The sequence below is a fragment of the Electrophorus electricus genome, chromosome 5 (assembly GCF_013358815.1).
Source record: "Electrophorus electricus isolate fEleEle1 chromosome 5, fEleEle1.pri, whole genome shotgun sequence".
Taxonomy (NCBI): domain Eukaryota; kingdom Metazoa; phylum Chordata; class Actinopteri; order Gymnotiformes; family Gymnotidae; genus Electrophorus; species Electrophorus electricus.
The window spans coordinates 25065743-25088110 of record NC_049539.1 but is presented as its reverse complement, the minus strand read 5'-3'; the positions used below and the strand labels follow the sequence as shown (position 1 = coordinate 25088110).

Here is a 22368-nt window from a genome sequence, read left to right as displayed (position 1 = left end):
CACTGCATGCCCACAGTTGTTGGGCATGATCACAGAAAAATCTAATGTTTTGTTGCAAATATTCAACAGGGTTACAAGAAACGTGTTGTGAACAAAACAACGCAAATTAACTGCCAAAATGATTTGAGAAGGATCAAACGTGACGCGACTGGGAACCCGTTATCCTCCAGTGCTGTCATATTCCAGAATTGCAACCTACCTGGAGTGCCCAGAAGTAGAAGGTGTTCAGTACTCAGAGACATGGCCAAGGTAAGGAAGGCTGAAACCTGACCACCACTGCACAAGACACATAAGGTGAAATGTCAAGAAATATCTGAAGACAGATTTTTTTAAAGGTTTTATAAGATGTACTCAAAATCAACTCCAAAACCTACTGCCAGTTTTTATAAGACACTTTCTTCATGCAGTGGTACAGGACAAAGTCTGCATCTTTCAGGAAAACCATAATTTTTATACAGGGCAATGCTCCATCTCATGTATCATAACCAGTAAAGGCCTTAAAGGTGAAAGAATAATGACATGGCCCCCTTCCTCACCTGACCTAAACCCTATTGAGAACCCGTGGGCATTTCTTAAATGGGAGATTTACGGTGAAGGAAAACAGTACAGCTCTCTGAATAGTGTCTGAGAGGCTGTGGTTGCTGCTGCACAAAAAGTTGATTTTCAATTTTCGACTCCATGAATGAAGGGTTTATTGAAAAGAAGGCTGGCTATATTGGTCACATTTATTTTTTAAATATCAGAAATGTTTATTTGTAAGTTTTTGGTGATGGAAAATAAACAAGTGACACTGGAAAATTTCAGTTTTTCACACTAATCGTTGCCCAATAATTATGCACACATGGATATTCTCCAAAGAAAGACAAAACCTCACTTTTACGTTCTTAAATATTCAGGTTTGAGGTTTATTAACATTTTGGATTGACCAAGTGCATTGTAGTTGTTCAATAATAAAACGAATCCTCAAAAATACAACTTGCCTAATAATTGTACATACAGCATAGTTTTGGTGATCTGTGAATAAAATAATTAGTTGCTGTTGATAATCTATAATACAAGCATAATGAATATAGAAATGTAAGATGTTTTGCAAATGGTCGCATGTCTCTGGATGGTCAGGTGAATTTGCAGAAACCTCGTGGATTCTTGACGTAGGCCCAACCTAGTCTTACAAAGTCTGGGAGCATTTGGCAAATTGGAAATTAACCTATCAGTCATATTACCTGATACCACCTGCTGTGAACTGAAAATATTTCTGTTCACTTTCTTGACCCTGAAAGTTGAATTTCACTTTCTTTTAACGGGAAACGATCCTTTGTTTTGGTGGAATTCTGCCATCTAGGATCAAAACAGTCCCGTTACCGAGAGGCCCAGCGATGTTTCCGTGAGCTGTGAGCTATTGCATCAGGTTCACTTCCGCAGTCCTTCACCAGCTGAAATAAACGCAAAAAAATGGTGCGTTCCTATCGTACGCCTGGGTGCATTTGTAATCTGCACGTTTTATTTTTGCATTTCTCAAAAGTGGAAGAAAAAAAACAACTTGTAGAATAGGCAAGGCACGATCGGGCTAGGGCGTTTGAGAATGAGTCGGAGGTCTTTCTGAAGAATCTTAAATGCTGTACCCGAAACCCATCGTGTACCTCTAGTGTATATTACTAGATTTTTGTTTGAAAGCGTGTATCAATGCATGTTCGTTTTAGTCTCTGAGCTCGCATAGGCGAATAATGATGCGGTTCAAACATACAGGTACATTTCAACAGGTCCATAAGGGACAAGCCAAACGATATTGATAAAATTAAGAGTGCGTGTACTTTTAAGAGTGCGTATAAATTTAATTAACAACAGCTTATTAGGAAACAGCATGAAGAGGAAACAGGCTAAAATAATCAGTTGTCAGTCATAAACAGTGCAAAGCAATAACTGAATAATTAGCTGGCAACTTTGCACATACATTAAATAAAAACACCTTAGTCACCAAATTAAACACTTAACGTAGCTCTTCCAGTTATATGCCAACCACATCCAGCGCAGTAGGTATATTATTTCCATTTTGATTCAGATAAATGTTTCTTGAAATTTTCACTTGCAACGACTTCTAAGTATGAGCCTTTTACACGTAAGCTACACGTTCTGCTGACTATTAATGCATTAACAGTATTGAATCGACACAAATTAACATGAACTTTAAGACCAGCACCAGCTTTGCTAAAGGGCTGTCAACCTCCACGAAGCCGCAGATTCATGTAAATGGTGCTTCCTGATGTGATGTCGTAGTCCTTCAGCTTCTTGTCAGATTCCAGCTGTCTGCCGCTGTAGATGAGCCTCTGCTGGTCCACCGGGGTCCTCTCCTTATTGAAGATCTTTCTCTGCAGCGAATCGACGGTCTCGTCCTCAGTGACATCGTAAGTTTTTGTCTGGCCCTTCTCATTTTTAATGAACACCTGGAAAGGAACCGGTCTCGACAGGATCAGCAGCGACACACTGGTCCCGGAGCTCAGACCGTAAGCACTAACGGTTTTGAGGTCGTTGTCCAGGTGGATCGTGTGTCCGTTGCTCATGCAAAGCTTCTGGCGCGATGGCGGCACTTGGAAGCGCTGCGCGATTAGTTGTTTGAGTTCACCGACTGTGGTGCTCGCGGTCACGGTCACAGTCTGTGGCTCTCCGTTCAGACCTTTGATGATAAGCTCCATCATCCCAGTGTGTTCTGTTGGTAAAATTATATATTTGAACGGATAGAAAACGGGGCACGAAGCAAGACAACTAGTTACACCATCAACGAAAATGCCCCAGCCGTCCCTAACAGGGCTTTTATCTCGTGGTTTACAATGGAATATATTTTACCTTTGAAAGAATAATGTCCTGCGTGTGTCTTGAATAGGCGGTTGAGTTGCGTAACAAGTAACGAAGCGTAAGATATGTGGAGAATAATCTCGTCCCTCTTTATATAGCAGGTCGTGGGAACACCCGATGAAAACACAACATTCCCCGCCCTGCTATTAAGATTCGTTTTCCAAAGTTTGCATGCTTTCGGTTTCCATTCCTGACCTAAATGCCGACGTCATCGCAATATTTTTTTTCTTCTTCTGAGAAACGGCACGATGTGGACTATAATATCTAAACCAAACATCGAAGTTTTGCTCTCGCGTCCACTGTCTTTGCCTTTGTACTTAAAAGCTGTAGCCTATTTGAATCTGTACTTTTAAATACTAATTTTCCAAAGACCGTACAGCTAAACCTGACGCAGTATTCAAAACACGGCATGCGGGGTTAACGTTTAACTCTGTTTGACCTTAATCATGAATTTATGCAATTTGCTGGCAACATTACAGTCGATACGGAACGTCACAGAAAGATACCAAAAGGAAATAGAAACCGACTGCAGGCCTGATTATTATTATTATTTATTTATTTTTTTTTTAAGTCATCTAGGTCACACATTCCTGAGATCATTTTTTGGAGCTTTAGCGCATGCATTACGTAAATCGTTTTATATCAGCGGCCCGTCTATTCACTAGGTCACACTTGGTTATGTTTCCTTTTACAGCTCTAAACAATAAAAGTCCTGGTATGAGAAGCAATGGCCTGCGTCCATTCTTAAAAGGGCAAGTTGTCTTTCAGTCTCAAAGACTGTGACAACTCCATAAAACTAATCACCTTAAATTTTTGGAGAAAAGACATTAATGGCAACACGAGGGTCACGTTAGTTTCAGTTTGTCTATTGATTATACATTTCTTCACACTGAAATGAGTCTCTTGGTCATAGTTAACTCATAATCGAGAGTGTTTCAGCATAGCAGATTGCAGCTCTCTCTATGGGAGCGGGATGTTTTTTGTTTAAAGTAAAGCACGGTTTGATTAATCGAACACAGCTATGTTCTCTGTTCTCCCCAGTGCTGGAGAGTAGAAAGTATGAGCAGGCATCCTTTGCTGCTTGCATGCAAAGCAAAGGTCATCAAGATATTATGAGTACTATTGTGTGTTGGGGGGAGGGGGGACTGTGTGCTTAATAATTGATACACAGGGCCCCTGTGTCTACTGAACAGGATCATGTGAACCCCGAAATACCGCAGCCTTCAACGTAAGGGCACTAAGGGTCATAAGGCATCAAAGTAGCAGTTGTCTTCATCTACTGTATAACAGATAACCTGGTGGACTGACTGAGGATGCCAGTTTATCTCTTTGAAAGTCAATTCCCCCTGAGGAGACTTGCTGTCTGAGCAGGAAGGGATGTTGTGTGCAGATTTTTTGCGGTGTGTTCTTAAAACAAACACACATCCAATATGAATGAAACATGAAAAAAAACAAAAAACTAGGTTGTAGACCAGCGCTAAATTGACATGTCAGAAGGACAGTGTTTTGAGGTCAGAAGCAAATGTGTTTTGTTTTACCTCCAATTTTTTTGCCCTTTTAGCTGACAGTTTTATCTGAAGTGACTTACAATTATGACTGAGCACATCTTGAGTAATTGCCGGTTAAGGGCCTTGCTCAGGATTCCAACAATGGCAACTTGGCAGTGGTGGGGAACTGGAAACCTTCAGATTACTAGTCAAGTACCTCAACCACTTAATACCAGCATTTGAGGCTTTAGATTTGTGGCTTTAGTTATACGAAGCTGTCAAGCATCACGCCCCGACCGGTACCCTGACAATCCTCTCATACCACATGCACCTGTTACGACACTCATTCATTTTCCCCAGTCCCAGCCACCAGTTTATTAATTACCCTCCTCACCTACTCCTTGTTTATTGCCCCCTATTTAGCCCCCACATTTGCCCAAGTCTGGTGTTTCTCATTCACGGTCCCAATAGGCGTTGCTAAGCTTCCTAGGACTCGCATGGTACTAAGCAACTTTTGTTTTTATCAATTTGCACTCTTTAAAAGCCTTATTTTCCTCAACCCACATTCCTCACTCCTGCTTTGAGAGTGCCATGGTGGGTTTGCCTGATTTTAAGAGGTAAAGAACCATAGATTTGATTATATAAAATGATTGATTATATATGGAAGGTAGATGTGTGTTCAAGCACTCGTGTGCACCTCTTAGGTAGAGGGAGGTGCTAGCAACACACACACTGTTAGCCTGATGAATATTTAAATTGCTCTACAGAACAGCATTCTGACTAGTGCTGAACATGTAAATGTATGAGCCCATTAAGATGGCCAGTAATTGCTTAGAAATAGACAAAGCAAAATAGTAGAATATAGCTAATGATTTATTATTATAACTTAGAAGACAGAGTACAAATTACAGTGACATGCTAATAACAGTTGGGGCATATATCTTGAATCCAGAGTGTAATTTGCTGTTTGACAAACTCTGTGTTTACAGTGACTCTCGTGGTACTGTGTTTTCATCCTCCCCAGAGACACAGAGTCATATAAATGGTGCTTCCTGATGTGATGTTGTAGTTCTTCAGCTTCTTGTCAGGTTCCAGCTGTCTGCTGCTGTAGATGAGCCTCTGCTGGTCCACCGGGATCCTCTCCTTATTGAAAATCTTTCTCTGCAGCTCATCGACGGTCTCGTCCTCAGTGACATCGTAAGTTTTCTTCTGGTCCTTCTCGTTTTTAACCAACACCTGGAAAGGAACCGGTCTCGACAGGATCAGAGGCAACACACTGGACCTGGAGCTCAGACCGTAAGCACTAAAGGTTTTGAGGTCATGTCTCTGTTGCTGACACAAAACATCTGCTGCAACGGCGGCACTGCGAAGCGCTACACAATTAGTTGCTTGAGTTCACCGATTGTGGTGCTCGCACTCAGTTACAGTCTGTGGTTCTCTGGTCAGACCTTTGATGATAAGCTCCATGTGCTGTGCATAAAATAAAGCCACTTATAACAAGGATCACTAAGCTGATGACTAGTCAATTACTAGTCAATTACAGTAAAATAAAGCGAAATGCTAAATTAAAAAACAATTAACAGTATAAAACCCACTATGCATAAAGTTTAATATAAGAAATCACATGCTTAAATATGGGAAGTATTAGTGAACAGGGGGCATATTGAATTTTAGAATAGAAAGGATAATGGAGATATAGGTACATAATTTCATTATTAGAAAAACAGTTGATTTGCTCTCAAATGAGTTTTGAAACTGTAAGCTATCTTACTTTTAAAAGATTGATGGGAATGTGGCCAAAATATTAGTCTCCAAGTGACTCCAAGAGTCGTCTATGTCTCCAAGTAGAGTAGTCTATCTAGTCAACCTCACAAGAAGACCGTAGTGTTATCACGCTCACACCATTAAGATTCGTTCCTCCTTATTTTCGGTTTCCATTCAGAACGCAGCCACTTTCGACCGTGCAAAGAAAAATCCAGTGCGTGCCATACGTGCCCCACCCCTACGACAGCGGTGATGACGAGTGAAATCCCGGAAAATTATCACGTGAAGGGAAAGTCCTGTTAGGACGCCATGGCCTATGTCCCATTCCTGAGAAAACGTGTATGCTTGAACAGTTTAAAACAGCAGGGCAAGCTAATTATTCGTGTGTGTAGACTTCACATTGCAATCGTCTCACCAAAAATCCCTCCCTACATAAAGTCATACTGACATATTGAATACTTTGCTATGCAGTGTTGCCTTTTGTGGATCTACCCACAAACAAATGTTTTTGTGTACATTCTTTGCACGAATCACTTATTTGATGTCAGGATATCTTGCACAGTCACAGTTGCTGTTTTTGCTAAATGAAACTTCCTAAATATGGGATCTTCAGTGCTAGTATTAAAGAGTTCTTTTCAACCCTTGCCACAATTACTGTGAAAAGGTCCATCACATGTAGAATGTGGTTCTGCCACAGAATGTCACCCTGAGTCGTCATCCATATGTGTAACGTTGAGCGGTAAGGAGGCAGACGCATGTGCGGAGAAGAGTGAGATTTATTCAGGGCAAATCCAAAATCAGAGTTGTTGTTATAGTCCAGGGTCAAAGGGCCAACACGGATAGCACGGGGATACATGAGTAAACAAAATAAACACAAACGAAGGCAAACGGGGAAGCAGGCTAATACTAAGGCTAGGGAAAATCGGGGCTAGGAAACACGGAGTACAAACCAACACAACCATACGAAATAAACATACAACCATTCAAATGAACCGCCAAAACACTGGGATCCAGACAGGGTTTAAATACATGAACTTAATACTAGAAGCGAGAGACAGGTGTGGAAAATCAAACGAGGGGAGGAAAAAACGAAGCAATGGAACGGAACAAAAAAAAAAAACAAGACAGGGAAACAACGGAAGCTGGAACCTGGGAGGGACTCTGAATGTGACGATATGATTCAGTAATCAGGATTCATTTTTAAAGCCCCAGCTAAAAAGTGAAAGATATCTTTTATAGATATCAGAGGTTCTCTCTGTCTCTAAATTAAACTGCAGATTCAGGTGACTCCACCTGACTCCACCTGTGGCTGATTGGTGTAACTTTCCACAAAGACCAGGGACACACATTAATGATAAATTCACAATCATTCGTATAAAACTAGTGCATAAGTTTTGTTTTTCCACTCTGCTTTTTTGTGCAGGAGTTGAATCAGCCCTGATGTGATCATTTTCTTCAAATTGTTTTATTCTCTGATTTGTTGTTCATATTATGACTGCAAAAATCTCAGTCTGCGCACAGATGTTTTCAGTGCCTAAACTCTAGACATCCGAATAGGTTTCATGATTCAAAATGATATTCAGTACGCTAAGAATCGAGTCGATGCACACTTGAATCCGCACTAAACGTTGTAACTCTGTAACAGCTCATGTCTACAGTATCCTGGAAAATAGAAAATTCTGTTTTACCGCAGCGTACTAAAATCTCTCCAGACCTGGTGGACAAGTTGGAGAGCCTCGCTCTTGTTGATTTCGGAAACCAGGAAGGTGTGAACTGTCTGGAGGAAGCAATTCGCTTTGCTGATCAGCTCCATGTTGTTAACACAGATGGCGTGGAACCGATGGATTCTGTGCTAGAAAACAGGTGAGACTGAGCCACAGTGGTGTTTTTTAAACATTTTAATTTTATGACTGTTCAGACAGGCTGAGGCTCTTGACAACAAGCCCAGTTTCACTGATTAAAGCTGAGGCAGAAACTACTGAGTGCTTTTGCCCTGTCCTTAACTGACCTCAGTTGTACTTTTCAGTTATTCTTAAACCACGGCCAGTCTCCATGATGTACTCTCTTCAGGCCAGCTCCACTATATAGACCATATTCCCAGAAAACAAACAAGACCTTGCAGTTTCTATGACACTCCACCCAGTAATTCACACAGCTATGTGTTGTCATTTAGTCTGGTAAAACTGTCTTCCTGTGAGTTTTATCAGATGTAGTGCTGGCTTTGATCCAGGGCCTCGTGTGTTCTTTGACTAAGACTAGATGTGTGAGTTTTAAGAAGGCACTACAGAAACAGCACCTCAGGATGTCCCTCTTGCTCTGATACCCGTCCTCCTGATGTGATAGATAAGGCTCTGTACCAAAAACACAGTGTGCAGTCTTCATTGATTATTCAGCCAACCAGTCAGCCTGTTAATGGATAACACAGGATGTAAAGCACGCTAAGGTCTTATGGACTTTTGCACTGAACATGGCACACTGGGTGGCCCATAATAACCAAGTGTCTGAGAACAGGGATGACAGTTTCTTATCAGGTCCGTCTCTCAGTTTCTCTCTCGACTCAGTTACCCAGTGCAGCTCTGAGGTGGAGGGATGACAATTTGAAGTTGGATGACTGTGCGTGGGAACTCCTCCAGCTCGCCACAGACACAGTGGAGGAGTACTTTGTTTCAACTCAAGGTCAGAGCTTAGCCGCACAGTCAGAGCTGCCTCTCACTCTAAAGCAAGTCAGTCAGGTCTATTTACAACCTTATCTTATAGCTGACGATAGTTTTATGTTTGAATGGGGATGGCTGCTAACCAGTTAAACACTAGCTAAACACTATCCGTGAGTACAGCGTGAAGGTTTTGGTGCAGGTGGCTTCAGTGAGTCTGTGAAAGTATAAAGCATATCACTCTGGATTATTCTTGAAGCAGACATAAGAAATAACTTCACCAGTAGTGGGTAGGATCATTTGTGCAAAGAATCCAACAACTCTGTGAGAGTCTCTCAAAGTTTCATTGTCTCTTCTCCAAGGATAGAATGATTGAGGACATTTTTTTAACAAAAGGGGATATACTTTACTTGGACATAATGGTACAAAACTCCATCTTACAGTTTTGGGTTCCAGTTTGCATAATGATGGATTTCAGTTTGGATATATTGAATAATGTATGGTTTGAATATAATAGTGGAAATGTAAAACACTAGCATTTAAAACAGCAATACTAGTACCTCCCTTTTTACATTCTAGTGTTTGAAATCTATATAACAGCTCCTGGAAAACTGTATAAAAATTTGAGTTCCTTGTGATGTAGTAGTCAGACATTCTCCAGAGGACGCTTCAGTAATGCTTTTCAACAATGAACGGGACCAGCTTCGACTAATTCTCAAATCTGCAATTTACTGCAAATTATTGCACCGGCATATAGAGGGATTTTTTGAACCACACTGTCCTGTTTTTTATTGTTGTTATTATTCACATGTTCCGTGTTCTGTAGGTTTATGACTGGGTAGCATCCTTATTTATTCTTACTAGCACTGGCTTATTTTTAGAAAGTTCTTCTTTGTTTATCAGAGATTTTATTTACGCGTATGATCAGAGTTCTGACAGTGAGCATGTCCTGCGACTCATAACGCCGGACTCCAGCAACGTTAATGATTACGGCCTGAGCTCAGGGTGCAGTGTGATACTGCTGACGTTGTCGAGCCCCCCGTTCCTTTCCAGGTGTTTGTTAAAAACGAGAAAGATTTTATTCGATATTTCATTTAGCAAAAAACTCGAACTGATTCTAGGAAGGATCGTCTGATACAAAATGAGTAGATACCACGACTCGAAGAAAATGGTCACATCAGTGATCACGCCATGGCTGATTCAACTCCTGCCCAAAAGAGCAGAGTTGGAAAACAAACCTTCTGCACTAGTTTTACATGAATGGTTGTGAATGTATCATTACTGTCAGGTACACACATTCATGATAAATTCACAACCATTCATGTAAAACTCTTTGTGGAAAGTTACACCGATCTGCCACAATGAGTGTAGTCACCTGAATCTGCAGTCTAATTTAGAGACAGAGAGAACCTCTGATATCTATAAAAGATATTTTTCACTTTTTAGCTGGGGCTTTAAAAATGAATCCTGATCACTGTGCCAGAACCATATTTCACATGTGACGGCCCAAATCCGTTTCATTTCATAGTAATTGCGACAAGGGATGAGAAGAGGTCCTTAATAGTAGCAGTGACGATCCCGTATTTGGAGGTTTCATTTAGCAGAAACACAAACTGTGACTGTGAAGGTTTATCCTGACATCAAATAAGTGATTCATGCAAAGAATGTACTCCAGAACATTTGTTTCTGGGTGGAGCCACAATAGCTGCATAGCAAAGTGGTCAATATGTCATTATGAACTTATGGGTTTTATGGTGAGATGATTGCAATATGAAGTCTACACACACTAATAATAATAATAATAATAATAATAATAATAATTTATTATTATTATTATTAATTGCATGTATATAATGCCTTTCTCAAACTCAAGGACACTTTACAAATATCGCTTTTTAAACTTTTTAAAAATAAATAAATACATTCATTAATGAATTTTCACCTGCCCTGCTGTTTTAAACTGTTCAAGCATACACATGTTTTGTCAGGAATGGGACATAGGTCATTGGCGTCATAGTGGGACTTTCCCTTCACGTGATAATTTTACGGGATTCCACTTGTCATTACCGCTAGAGTAAAGGTGGGGCAAGTATGGCACGCCCTTCGGGGCAAATCCCCAGGGGATCGTTATTAATAATAATAATAATAATAATAAATAATAATGTTTTTTAAGTAACTCCGCCCTGCTTTTAGCGGTGGGGCCACATCATTTTGCCCTATGCCGCTGGTCATCAGTTATAATCAGTTTACATGTCCTTTCTCCAGCTTGCCTGTGAAAATCCAAAGTAGAAACTGTATTTTGATGTCTTTCAGTGAATTGCTCATTTGTGCATGAATTTATTAATGGGCCAAAATGTACTGAATGTTCATTAGAACAGAGCACATTGTTGTGTTCCATTAATGTTCTGTTTAGAACAAAATTGCTTTAACGGAACCTTGCCGCTGTCTTAATTATGCACCGACCCCCTGCCCTGGTCCACTGATAAACTGTAATTTTCTTTGCACGGTCGAAAGTGGCTGTTCTGAATGGAAACCGAAAATAAGGAGGAACGAATCTTAATTGTGAGGCATGCTGACATTGCTCAGCTCTCAGGCTCACCTGCCGGAAGGTATGTGACGTCACTAAGCCTAAACTCGTTAAATAGGCCAGTGTGAGCGTGATAACACTACGGTCTTCTTGTGAGGTTGACTAGATAGACTACTCTACTTGGAGACATAGACGACTCTACTTGGAGACTCTAATATTTTGGCCATATTCTCATCATTCTTCTAAAGGTAAGACAGCTTATTTTCAGAGCTCATCTAAGAGCAAATCAACTGTTTGTTTGTTTTTTTAAATAATGTAATTATGTACCTATACATCCATTATCCTTTCTTTTCTAAAATTCAATATGTCCCCTGTTCAGTAATACTTCCCATATCTAAGCATATGATTTCTTATATTAAACTTTATGCGTAGTGGTTTTTATACTGTTAATTGTGCTTTAATTTAGTATTTTGCTTTATTTTACTGTCATTAATGAGTGGTAATCATCTTTGTGCCCTTTTCTTCATCCTTTTAATAAATGGCTTTATTTTATCCACAGCGCAAGAACACACTGGAATGATGGAGCTTATCATCAAAGGTCTGACCGGAGAGCCACAGACTGTGACCGTGACCGTGAGCACCACAGTCGGTGAACTCAAACAACTAATCGCGCAGCGCTTCCAAGTGCCGCCGTTGCGCCAGAAGCTTTGCATCAGCAACGGACACACGATCCACCTGGACAACGACCTCAAAACCGTTAGTGCTTACGGTCTGAGCTCCGGGACCAGTGTGTCGCTGCTGATCCTGTCGAGACCGGTTCCTTTCCAGGTGTTCATTAAAAATGAGAAGGGCCAGACAGAAACTTACGATGTCACTGAGGACGAGACCGTCGATTCGCTGCAGAGAAAGATCTTCAATAAACAGAGGACCCCGGGGGACCAGCAGAGGCTTATCTACAGCGGCAGACAGCTGGAATCTAAAAAGAAGCTGAAGGACTACGACATCACATCAGGAAGCACCATTTATATGACTCTGTGTCTCCGTGGAGGATGAAAACACAGTACCACGAGAGTCACTGTAAACACAGAGTTTGTCAAACAGCAAATTATTCTCTGGATGTGCCAACTGTAATGTACATGACACTATAATCTGTACTCTGTCTTCTAAGTTATAATAATAAATCATTAGCTATATTCTACTATTTTGCTTTGTCTATTTCTAAGCAATTACTGGCCATCTTAATGAGCTCATACATTTATATGTTCAGCACTTGACATAATGCTGTTCTGTAGAGCAATTTGAATATTCATCAGGCTAACAGTGTGTGTGCTGCTAGCACCTTCCTCTACCTAAGAGTTGCACAGGAGTGCTTGAACACACATCTACCTTCCAGGTTTATATAATCGAATCTATGGTTCTTTAGTTACTTCCTCACAAAAAACCTCACAAAACCAAAGTAACTCCAACAAGCCGCGCCATGTGTTCACAGGGACCTGATAAAATAAGGCAAGCTTGCCATGAGATTATCCATGAGAGCAGCAGTGAGGCATGAGAGTTGAGGAAAATACAGCTTTTAAAGAGTGCAAATTGATTAAAAACAAAAGATGCTTAGTATTAATGTGAGCTCCAGGAAGCTTAGCAACACCGTTGTAGCTCTTAGCTTTCAGGCTCAACTCTGGGGGCAATAAAGAGAGGAAATAAATAAGGAGGTGAGGAGGGTAATTAATAAACCGGTGACTGGGATTGGGGAAGTGAATGAATGTCGTGATGGGTGCATGTAGAATGAGAGGATTGGCTAGGTACCGGCCGGGGCGTGACGCGTGCCAGTTTCAGGTAAACTTTGCAGTCTCAAATGCTGGAATTAAATGGTTAAGGCACTTGACTAGTAATCTGAAGGTTCAGCTAAAAAGTTAAAAGATATGTTATAGTTATCTCTGTCTCTAAATTAAACTGCAGATTCAGGTGACTACTCATAGTGGCAGATCCTCACTGCTAGTATTAAGGAGCTCTTCTCATCCCTTGTAGCAATTTATGTGAAATACAACAGATTTGGTCCGTCGCGTGTGGAATGTGGTTCTGGCACAGAATGTCACCCTAAAATGTCATCCATATGATTCAGTAATCAGGATTAATTTTTTAAGATACAGCTAAAAAGTGCAAAATATCTTTTATAGATATCAGAGGTTATCTCTGTCTCTAAATGAACTGCAGATTCAGGTGACTATAGTAAAAATGCTGCCTCAGTGAAAAAAAAAAAAAAAAAAGGTTTTGCTAATGAAACTTATTTGTGAAATGAAACCCGTTTGGCTTCTCAAATGTGTGTACGCAGATGCTGTGTATGCGCAGAATTACACCCTCAGTTATTGTTACAATTCAGGATTTATTTTGACTCAATTTCTAAAGCTCCAAGTAAAAAATGCAAAATACCTTTTAGCTACATAGAGATCGTGTTGAGTAAAAAAACACCCAAACCAGACAGATTAAAATAGACATATTTATTACACAATTATACATTTCTACACATCAAAACAAGTCACAATATATTGAATTCAGAATGCAGAATGCTTCAACATGGCCAATCGCTCCTCTCTCTTCGGGAGTGGGATGTTTCCTGCGTATAGTAAAGCAGGCAGACGGACACGTTACTCATTCAGTCATCCATCCACAGTGCTGGATGCTCAGTAAATTCATAAAGGAAGGCATCACAACTGCTATGCCAAAATGACTAAGCCTCATGAATAGTAAGGGCTGACACACTGCCCTCTACTCTCCTTGTTCATTTCTTTGCTTATTGCACCAGTCACAGGTTTTTAGTACAATATTTGTTCACTTTGTTGTTCTGTTTTTGGTCTGTTTATTTAATCAGACACAGGTATAGACAGGGACTTTTAGAAAGTTGCTTCATGAGCACTGATCAATCTTGTTCAGATGGTTTCATATAACAGATCCATCATGCTCTCTTAATCCACCATCTTACCCCTTCATCTCTCCGCAAACTCAGCATCTACTGTAACTGATGTTTGAAAGTCTTATAGTACTTCAAGCATTACATACAGTGGAAGGACAAGGGTTGAGTAAAAACACACTACAAGCATGCAGACACTTTCTGAGCACAGATTCATTGCTGAGTAATACAGTTCTGTATGTAGGCACCATAAATGTACCATTTTCTGCCTGTGAAAAGACCATGCTGGTGCCCTCTACCGTGCTATCATTACTAAGATGTTTTAGCTTAGAAAAGTGACCCATTTAGGCAAGGTACAGTTAGTACCATTTAGCAATTGAGCTACTAGCTCATTTCACAGGGGCTCATCTGGGAAGAGTCCTTTTCAACGGACGACATCATGGGAAACCCGCTCGGCCGACTAGTTTTTAAATGGTTAGCAGCCATCCCCAAACAAGCATAAACCGCTAGCTAGCATTAGCTATAAGATAAGGTTGTAAATAGACCTGACCGGCTCATGTTACAGGGAGAGGCAGCTCTGACCGTGTGGCTAAGCTCTGACCTGGAGGTGACACGAAGTACTCCTCCACTCTGTCTGCGGCGAGCTGAAGGAGTTCCGAGACACAGTCGCTCTCCTTCACCTCGTCGTTCCTCAGTTGCAGAGCTCTGGTGGGGAGAGAAGCTGCACTGGGTAACTGAGCCGTCGAGAGAGAAACCGAGAGCCGGACCTGATAAGAAACTGTCATCCCTGTTCTCAGACACTTGGTTATTATGGGCCACCCAGTGTGCCATGTTCAGTGCAAAAGTCCATACCACCTTAGCGTGCTTTACATCCTGTGTTATCCATTAACAGGCTGACTGGCTGGCTGAATAATCAATGAAGACTGCACACTGTGTTTTTGGTACAGAGCCTTATCTATCACATCAGGAGGACGGGTATCAGAGCAAGAGGGACATCCTGAGGTGCTGTTTCTGTAGTGCCTTCTTAAATCTCACACATCTAGTCTTAGTCAAAGAACACACGAGGCCCTGGATCAAAGCCAGCACTACATCTGATAAAACTCACAGGAAGACAGTTTTACCAGACCAAATGACAGCACTTAGCTGTGTGAATTACTGGGTGGAGTGTCATAGAAACTGCAAGGTCTTGTTTGTTTTCTGGGAAAATGGTCTATATAGTGGAGCTGGCCTGAAGAGAGTACATCACGGAGACTGGCCGTGGTTTAAGAATAACTGAACAGTACAACTGAGGTCAGTTAAGGACAGGGCAAAAGCACTCAGTAGTTTCTGCCTCAGCTTTAATCAGTGAAACTGGGCTTGTTGTCAAGAGCCTCGGCCTGTCTGAACAGTCATAAAATTAAAATGTTTAAAAAACACCACTGTGGCTCAGTCTCACCTGTTTTCTAGCACAGAATCCATCGGTTCCACGCCATCTGTGTTAACAACATGGAGCTGATCGGCAAAGCGAATTGCTTCCTCCAGACAGTTCACACCTTCCTGGTTTCCGAAATCAACAAGAGCGAGTCTCTCCAACTTGTCCACCAGGTCTGGAGAGATTTTAGTACGCTGCGGTAAAACAGAATTTTCCATTTTCCAGGATACTGTAGACACGAGCTGTTACAGAGTTACAACGTTTAGTGCGGATTCAAGTGTGCATCGACTCGATTCTTAGCGAGCTGAATATCATTTTGAAACATGAAACCTATTCGAATGCCTAGAGTTTAGGCACTCAAAACATCTGTGCGCAGACTGAGATTTTTGCAGTCGTAAAATGAACAACACACCGGAGGAAGTTGGTTTTCCGCTACTGGCTCCCAAGTCGGAAACTGCGGGACCTGAAAAATACAGTAGATTCAGCTCGTTAGCCACACAATAATGAAACGAAGTTATAAAGTCCAAACGTGTTCACAACAGACATCAGAATGTTCCAAAATCAGCCCAGTCACCTACGGCGAATTGTTACCTTTGAAACAAAAGAAGATTTGCTTGAATCGCGTTTTGACATCCAGCGGCGCCAGGGCGGCACTGCATACCGTATACAGGCGCCATGTGCGGCAGGCTTCAGCAGCATAGACCGATGATGTACAGGCCGCGCCGCCGCTATATGTAGCCTTGTGCCGGCGACTCCGGTCCACACCATGGACCTTAACGTTTCTCACCGACAACTGGACCTGCTCAGACCCTCCGGGAATGTGTCCGAGTGTGGACAACGCCGGTGTAAACGTAGCTACGTCAAATGCACCGGAAATAAATATATAAGGAGATAAGTGAACGTAACCTCTTTAACTCGTACACAAAGTAACACGTCTGGAGCCCGGATAGCTCAGTCGGTAGAGCATCAGACTTTTAATCTGAGGGTCCAGGGTTCAAGTCCCTGTTCGGGCGCTTCGTTTTTTTTGTAAATTAGGACTTGACTATGAAAAGGGAAGAAAACAACCGACCGTTAAATGCGTTGCATGCATAAGTATCTAGTTAGTATCTTAAAAGTAAAAGCAATCGTTTTATTTATGGTATTATTGTGAACGTATTGTGAGCTGCTCTGTGTGTTTATATTCTGTATGTAGTTATTGTTTTATGAAGTATGTCCAAAAACCAGAAATCTGTTAGAATGTTGGAAAAGTAATAATTCCATTTTTTTTCAGCACGTGTACCATTTAATAGTAATAAACCACGATATAACAAGTTTTAGTTTAACATACAAAAACAGACAAAATGAACACAGCCAGATATAAATAAATAAATTAATTAAAAGTTTTACAATTAATTAATTCTTTCTTAATACAGTGCAGGTTGCTTTTACAAATAAAGGAACAATATCTAATGCGAGACAACTTAAGACCATTGATAAAGCGCTGCACATCTAATTGATTACAGTAATCACTGTGGTTTAAAAAGAAAAGTCATTGGACATGCATAAAACATCTCCACACTGCTATTCACCAGGCTCGGGTGTTCATACACACACAAATTTTTGACTTGTGTATTGAATTCAGATCAATTCAGTTCAGTTAAATTCAGATCTATTTAAGTGTGTAACATGTAGAGAAATCTTTACTAAACTCCTTCACAGAGATCCGACCCAGCAGTGCTTCAGCCATCCATTGCCTGTATTCAGTGTTTTTAAAAGATAAAAATTTCATCAGGCGTCATTTGATTTTGGTGAATTTATTAGGTGGAGTTAACGCCCAAAGGTTCATTCCTTTGCAGTGATTTGAAGAAATCTGACTGAAACCTGTTTGGACTTCTGGTCCTGTAGTCCTGGAAAGGCTGAGGAACTGTGGCCCTCTGGACTGAAAAGCTAGACGAGACTTTGACAGCACCAGAGAACAACATAGGCCACAAGAAACCACCCAAGCAACACAGTTAAGGCCACACTGTAGACAGGAAACAACTCAGTTGTGCAAAAATAAAATAAGAGCACTGCTAAATATATTCCTCTTATTGTCATTCAGAAAAACATAACCGCTAATGTCACGGTTCATAATAGATTTATCTCTATGTATAATAAATATATATTTTGATTATATGTAAATAAGCTTTTTTTGTTTGGTTCTAACAGTCACAGTAAAGTCAGGACTGCAGTAACACACACACACACACACACACACACACACACACAGAGGAAGCCATGTTCCGGCAGTGGAAGATACTAAAGCATTGAAAAACTAACTGAATAACTTTTGTGTTGTATTCGATAAAAGGAATTTGGAGAAATATTGAGTAGTACACAAACAAATAAATAAATGAAAAGGCAATAACTTGGACTTGGTGAACAAAAGATACTGATTTGGTGACCACACTACCAAAACAGAGTTGCAAAGAATGATACACTTCTGTAACACAAAGCAAGCGAAAGTTGAAGCCAAAGCAATCCTTTTGCCACAGGATGCTCCGGTGTAGCTGCGTGCTAGCCCAGATTCACCGATGAATATGGCGTCAGAAGACAACGAAACCTAGGGTTAGGGTCAGAGAAGCATGGCTGTGGAAGAGGCCGGGCTAAACAAGGCGAAGCCCCCGGCTGCTACGGCTAAACACATGGCTGACGGCTTCACCCGGGAACGTGGATCACATCGCACAGCAGTCAGGCCCTAATAGAGGTGTCACAGTCTAGCCTGATAACAAATTGCACCTTGGTTGAAGTCTTTAGCAAACTAAGTAATATTTACCTCCGTCTCTTAAACTAGGCTTCAATCCATACCAAAATATGAATCAAAAATATAATAGCAGCATGTGTGATCTAAAAGTACTATTTTAAACTCAGTTTAGCCTGATTTTACAGTGTAACGACTCTGACTAGTTTAGGGTAGGTTAGCGGGCACTTGGCTTCATGCAGTAAGCTTTTAGCACACCAAACGTCAGGCTGCATCCTGCTAAGGTCGAAGGGAAGCGTTGGCATGGTGATGGCGGGGAGGGCAGGACTTGACTTGTGACTCCGCCTACTTGTTTTCGATGAGCCTCTGCACCTTGCACACCAGGTCTCGAGCCAGTGCCAGCAGCTGCTTCACATCGTGGTGCTCTGCCATCTCTGGAAAACAGACCATAACAGTGCATTCTCATTACTGGCACTTCCAATTGTGACCTAACAATGGCATCTGGTCGCCGGTAGCAACGGCCAGTAATCGAACTCTTGAAGCATGCACGAAGCATCTCTCGAAAAAAGTCTAAGGGCCTAGCTTTCCCAGCGCTGCTCCGGCGGTTCGGAGCTTTACCATTGAAGAATTTGATGATGTCGGTGAAGTCCATGTTGTTCTCCAAGATGATGTCCCTGTAGATCTCAACCAGCGCCAGGGCGATGAAGAGCACGAAGTGGCTGGAGGAGGCGTGCTTGGCCGCCCAGATGGTCTCCCACACAGCGAACACGTCGTCGTACACCAGCTCTGTGAACCGGACCAAAAGAAACGCACTTACAGAACCTTAGTAGACCCAGTTACAACCTGCTTCAAAGTCGGAGAGGCTGATAGCTATATGTGAGCACTTTCGCGATAAATTAGCAAAGTCCAAGTAATTCTACAACTCTGCCTGCATCCTAAAAAAGAGCTTCAAGTATTTTTAGAGCGACGGTAAATGACAACCTGTGGGTTCACATTTAAATTAAGAATTAATTAATAAAAACCAGTCATTGTTTTTGCAGCCCATTGTGATAACCAGTAAAGGATAGTGGAGGTTCGTTAGGCCTTTATGTCATTAATTTCTGTAGAATTGTATTATTATTATTATTATTATTATTGTTTACCAGTTGTTTGATTTTTTATGCAGCTCCTTATTATGTGGTTTGTCATAGCCTTTATATAAAATTTAGCTCCGCTGAATATTGTGAAATGTATCATGTTTCATTAAAAATATTGATATGTTGCCCACCTTTAGTTCATAGTGTGGAATAATAAGAATATAAATGTATCGACCTTTATATTACATTACATACAATACAATTACATACAATACAATTACATACAATACAACAAATAGTGTCTATTTCTGTGTTTCATAATGTGATGAGAGTCCTGGCTGAACTGAGCTATGCATGCATGTGAGTACAAGCAGCCTTGGGCACTGGGAGTGTGCTGAGCTGTGTGTACGTGTGTGTGTGTGTGTTTGAGTTCAAGCAGCCTTGGGCACTGGGAGTATGCTGAGCTGTGTGTACGTGTATGTGTGTGTGTGTGTTTGAGTTCATACAGCCTTGGGCACTGGGAGTGTGCTGAGCTGTGTGTACGTGTGTGTATGTGCGCGTGCATGTGTGTATGTTTGTTTGCATAGTGTGCTTAGCCGTGCCCTTTGTTTCAGGGAGAGATAAGATAAACAAAGATGCCAGAAAGAGCCAGTGAAACTTCCTAAAAGATCCGGCTCTTACCAAACTCACAGTACACATCTGAGAGCAATAAGGCTAACAGTGAAGGAGAGGGTAGACATTACTGTTATGTGAGGTCTATCTGCTATAGCTACATCAGCTAACTGACCAGCTAGCAGCTAACGTGGAGAATCAGTGATCAATAGAGAACTCTAGCAATCCAGTCAGGCATAGTGTGAGTTTGGTTGAGTAAGATTAACACAAACGCACATTAGCTTCCCCTCTCGAGCATGAACTGATCCTTGTCACAGAGAATGGATTCTGTTTAAAAAGGTTTATTTCTGAATTTTAAAACTACTTGTGCTGTGTTCTTCACTTGTCATGAACTTAAATTGGAGAAGAGAAAAATATCTCTACAACATAGACCATTTTCTCAATATTGAATATTAGTTTAGCTGTTCTAAGACTAGTGTGAGCCATGTATTTTGACATTTAGATTTAGCTTAGGTTTATGGAAGCTTTTCTGGTTCAGTGGTCCCAAAAATGGGAGTGTTGAGGATATTAATGACCAAAAGGGGGGGCTATAGTCTGCCATTGAGTCAGTTTTCTAATGATCACAGCTGCAACTGGTTTTGGTGATGTAATTCAGGCAGAGATCAAACAGACTGATCAAAAACATGACCGAACATGCTCCAAAACACAATTAACAATTTAAATTCTCCTGTAACCTAATGTTTCACAAAACTCTGAAGCCCCTCTGTGTGCTCTATGTGGAACATCCAGACTATCCACATGGCGAAAATCAGTTTCATTTCAGGTGAGTTATATCTGATTATATTTTTCCCAGCTGTCAGTATCAAAACTCCGGGAGCGCACTGCTCAGTCTCACATGAGAATCAATGTATAGTCTGACAGACTCTGGCCCCTCCTGGGCATGCAGCCCATCACTTTGTTGTGCAGAAGCTCACTGTACCCGAGGACTCTTCCAACGTATCTCATATTTCTGTTGACGCTGTTGGAAATGAAGACCACCTCCTCATACGAACGGCTGTTCACCCATCATAGAAATGGCTGTTCACCTCGTTTGAAGTCCAGGAGAAACCAGCGATAGCAGAAGTAGAAATGGGTGTAGTCTCCGTTTTGGTGCATCAGCTCAAAGAGTTCTGAGTCCAGGATCTATGGAGAGAGAGAGAGAGAGAGAGAGAGAGAGAGAGAGAGAAGGAGAGAGAAAATTGGAAAAAGACAAGGAGAAAGGTGGAGCGGGAAAGAAAAATGAAGAGAAAGAGGCAGGGTGAAAGAAGGACAAAGAGAAAGTGAGGGAGAGAAAGCGGGAGAGAGAGAGAGAGAGAGAGAGAGAGAGATGGACATAATTCTCATTTCACGGCAGTTAAACGCAGCGTCGTCAGCGGCACCGTGTGCGGGTCTACCTGGATGAGCGACCTCATGTTGGCGAAGTGCGTGTCCATCACGCCGCCATGGGGAAAGTTCTGGTTCATCCTCTTCATCAGCTCGGTAAAACAGCTGAACGCCAGCGGCTCTGTGTGACCGAGAGGAGAGGGGGCAGAACAACGAGTGTTGGCTGGGTCTATATGCGACGTGAGAATGATTACTTCTACATGCATTGAAAAAAAGCGTCATAGACGACACGAGATCCAGCGCGGAGCCGCTCACCGTCGTCCAGTATGACCAGGAGAGGGGCCAGCAGGTCGCACATACCCTGCACATAGCCGACCTCCAGGTGATGCCAGACATAGCTGCGAGCGCAGAAAAAGGATGACGGGGTTAGCAGGTCAGAGGTCGTTTAGCAGGGCAGGTTACTTGTGCTAGCACTTGGATGAGAATGATTCAATCTTCTAAATCACCTGAGAAAACCGAATCACCTTAGCTCCACCCACTGTTGATTAAGACAGGCAGGGCAATCACACTGGAATCACTAGCGTTACGCACTCCGTCGTGCGTCACTGGCACGTTACCTTATGTCCGGGTTCAGATCTCAGACACCTCACCTGCACATCACGTTGCGGAGTTTTTCCAGGTTGGCCGGTGTGAAGTACCAGTAGTTCCTGTCACACCTCTGCACGTCCTTGTCGATGCGGTGCAGGTTGAGGGTGTACAGGTCCAACAGCTCTGCCTGCACGCACCAAAACCCACGTCAGCTCCGCTCAACGCTCATTGGCCATTAAAAGTCATTAACATAAAACGCAAATTGAAATCAAAAGTTGTGTCAGTTATAAAAAGTGTCTTTTTATACGTCCAGAGGGTGCACGTACCGAGTATGTGGTTGCTATGGCGCCGCTCTTCTCTCCGGCCATGGACAGGGCGCCGAACTCGGGGTAGAGGCTCTCCATCTCGGGCACCTT

The 22368-nt window shown here is 41.8% G+C and overlaps 5 protein-coding genes, 1 non-coding gene and 1 pseudogene across 7 annotated transcripts in view; 3 read left to right on the top strand and 4 right to left on the bottom strand.

The window, feature by feature from the left end:
* Window positions 1–1808: 1808 nt before the first annotated feature.
* LOC113588133 (polyubiquitin-like) lies at window positions 1809–3143 on the bottom strand. Its single transcript, XM_027027190.2, has 2 exons — window positions 2842–3143; window positions 1809–2704 (listed from the first exon to the last, which is right to left on the bottom strand). Exon 2 carries the CDS (start codon window positions 2691–2693, stop codon window positions 2217–2219), a length of 477 nt encoding a protein of 158 aa, XP_026882991.2. The 5' UTR covers window positions 2694–2704; window positions 2842–3143; the 3' UTR covers window positions 1809–2216.
* A 2049-nt stretch (window positions 3144–5192) lies between these two features.
* On the bottom strand, window positions 5193–6869 carry LOC113588117 (annotated as a pseudogene).
* LOC113588116 (polyubiquitin-like) lies at window positions 5550–12477 on the top strand. 2 transcript variants are annotated; one of them, XM_027027170.2, is made up of 2 exons: window positions 5550–5633; window positions 11839–12477. In XM_027027170.2, the coding sequence occupies exon 2, from the start codon at window positions 11856–11858 to the stop codon at window positions 12330–12332; it is 477 nt and encodes a 158-aa protein (XP_026882971.2). In that variant the 5' UTR covers window positions 5550–5633; window positions 11839–11855; the 3' UTR covers window positions 12333–12477. The 2 variants fall into 2 exon arrangements, with proteins under 2 accessions (XP_026882971.2, XP_026882972.2); XM_027027171.2 differs by lacking the exon at window positions 5550–5633 and adding an exon at window positions 11293–11527.
* LOC118241297 (glutamyl-tRNA(Gln) amidotransferase subunit C, mitochondrial-like) lies at window positions 7701–9119 on the top strand. Its single transcript, XM_035525945.1, has 3 exons — window positions 7701–7964; window positions 8671–8777; window positions 9115–9119. Exons 1-3 carry the CDS (start codon window positions 7750–7752, stop codon window positions 9117–9119), a joined length of 327 nt encoding a protein of 108 aa, XP_035381838.1. The 5' UTR covers window positions 7701–7749.
* Window positions 12478–13759: 1282 nt separating the features above from the next.
* Window positions 13760–16532, bottom strand: LOC113588108 (glutamyl-tRNA(Gln) amidotransferase subunit C, mitochondrial). Its single transcript, XM_027027160.2, has 5 exons — window positions 16187–16532; window positions 16008–16058; window positions 15620–15789; window positions 14786–14889; window positions 13760–13890 (listed from the first exon to the last, which is right to left on the bottom strand). Exons 1-5 carry the CDS (start codon window positions 16361–16363, stop codon window positions 13829–13831), a joined length of 564 nt encoding a protein of 187 aa, XP_026882961.1. The 5' UTR covers window positions 16364–16532; the 3' UTR covers window positions 13760–13828.
* Window positions 16533–16535: 3 nt separating this feature from the next.
* On the top strand, window positions 16536–16608 carry trnak-uuu. Its single transcript has one exon. It is a non-coding gene; the product is annotated as a tRNA-Lys (tRNA).
* Window positions 16609–16846: 238 nt separating this feature from the next.
* sgsm1a (small G protein signaling modulator 1a) overlaps window positions 16847–22368 on the bottom strand; it is a 40480-nt gene continuing 34958 nt past the window's right edge. Inside the window, exons 19-25 of the mRNA XM_027027172.2 lie at window positions 22279–22368; window positions 22015–22139; window positions 21680–21762; window positions 21436–21545; window positions 21088–21184; window positions 18933–19100; window positions 16847–18748 (exon numbers count right to left, since the gene is read on the bottom strand). The exon at window positions 22279–22368 is cut by the window's right edge and continues 930 nt beyond it. Coding sequence (XP_026882973.2) covers window positions 18660–18748; window positions 18933–19100; window positions 21088–21184; window positions 21436–21545; window positions 21680–21762; window positions 22015–22139; window positions 22279–22368 — 762 coding nt within the window. The 3' untranslated portion in view covers window positions 16847–18659. The remainder of the gene's footprint in view (window positions 18749–18932; window positions 19101–21087; window positions 21185–21435; window positions 21546–21679; window positions 21763–22014; window positions 22140–22278) is intronic.

Bases quoted from the DNA above. Each gene is read 5' to 3' on its own strand.
- LOC118241297 (XM_035525945.1), top strand. From the start codon at position 7,750: ATGTCTACAGTATCCTGGAAAATAGAAAATTCTGTTTTACCGCAGCGT. The intron at 7,965-8,670 runs GTGAGACTGAGC...TCAGTTACCCAG, and splicing joins GATTCTGTGCTAGAAAACAG to TGCAGCTCTGAGGTGGAGGG.
- LOC113588133 (XM_027027190.2), bottom strand. From the start codon at position 2,693: ATGATGGAGCTTATCATCAAAGGTCTGAACGGAGAGCCACAGACTGTG.
- LOC113588108 (XM_027027160.2), bottom strand. From the start codon at position 16,363: ATGGTGTGGACCGGAGTCGCCGGCACAAGGCTACATATAGCGGCGGCG. The intron at 16,059-16,186 runs GTAACAATTCGC...TGTATTTTTCAG, and splicing joins AATCTTCTTTTGTTTCAAAG to GTCCCGCAGTTTCCGACTTG. The intron at 14,890-15,619 runs GTGAGACTGAGC...TCTCCCCACCAG, and splicing joins GATTCTGTGCTAGAAAACAG to AGCTCTGCAACTGAGGAACG.
- LOC113588116 (XM_027027170.2), top strand. From the start codon at position 11,856: ATGATGGAGCTTATCATCAAAGGTCTGACCGGAGAGCCACAGACTGTG.